The following is a 1024-nucleotide window of genomic DNA, read 5'->3' on the forward strand; positions in this document are numbered from 1 at the left end:
GTTGCGCCTTCCTTTGCTACTTGGGGACTCCCAATCTGCGCGTGAGTACATGAGTTGGTCATCACCTCCTCCTTTGCCTTTCCGACATCCACGAGCATTCTCTTCCCACGTCCGCAAGCATCCGATCGCCTCCGTTATGGTCATGTCGTCGATGTCGTAAAGCTGCTCGAGCGTGCCGATGATGTACGTGAATTTATCAGTCACCGAACTGAAAAACTTCTCCACAATCTCGGTCTCGTCGAGCTTTGCACCAAGCGCGTGGATCTCTCCCACCAAAGTAGTCAGACGCATGGCATAGTCGTTCACCGATTCAGTTTTCTCCATCTGCAACTTGTGAAATTGGCGCTTCAGCACTTGTGCCCGAGCCTTCGTGACACGATTTTATTCAATCCTCATCTCTTTGAGTGCATTCCACGCCTCTCTTGCCGTCTCAAACTCCGCCAATGTCATCAGCACAGAATCCGGCGCAGACTGGGCTATGGCGGCCATGGCACCTTCGTCGCACTCCTCGTCGACGTCGTCGTCCGTAATGGCATCCCACACTCGAAGGGTTCGGAGAATGATCTTCATCTTCACTGCCCACACGCCGTAGTTGGCATCGGTGAGCATCGGGTACTGGATGGGGATGTTGCGATGCACCGGTACGTTGGCGCCGCCCGTTCCTCCATCACTGGTTGCTGAGTTGCCGCTCTTATTCACCTTGTCGCCGTTCTTGTTTGCCTTGGAACCGCCGTTGCCGGACTTGACCGATTCCTTGTCGCTGTCCATCATCGTAAATTGTAGATCGTTGAGACTCTAAATACCAATTGTTGGCTTTCGATCGCGAGATCAATTCCCCATAGAGCAGCAGCACTCGTACGTGCAAAGCTACCAAGCTAGCTAGCAATCACCTTGATTGATGAACAGTGCCTAGCACATGCACATCTAGCCGCATGCTCCTTGTACATGACCTTCGAGCTAGCGATCGATTCTCTTCGGCGTCGTCGGTGGAACACTTGGCGAAAAATAAACAGGAAAAACAGAT

The 1024-nt window shown here is 52.4% G+C and overlaps 1 protein-coding gene across 1 annotated transcript; it reads right to left on the minus strand.

Moving 5' to 3' along the window:
- Positions 1-290: 290 nt before the first annotated feature.
- LOC123178970 (uncharacterized) lies at positions 291-1014 on the minus strand. Its single transcript, XM_044591523.1, has 2 exons — positions 891-1014; positions 291-760 (listed from the first exon to the last, which is right to left on the minus strand). The coding sequence occupies exons 1-2, from the start codon at positions 932-934 to the stop codon at positions 382-384; spliced, it is 423 nt and encodes a 140-aa protein (XP_044447458.1). The 5' UTR covers positions 935-1014; the 3' UTR covers positions 291-381.
- Positions 1015-1024: the final 10 nt, after the last annotated feature.

Source organism: Triticum aestivum, unplaced genomic scaffold (assembly GCF_018294505.1).
Source record: "Triticum aestivum cultivar Chinese Spring unplaced genomic scaffold, IWGSC CS RefSeq v2.1 scaffold228394, whole genome shotgun sequence".
NCBI lineage: Eukaryota > Viridiplantae > Streptophyta > Magnoliopsida > Poales > Poaceae > Triticum > Triticum aestivum.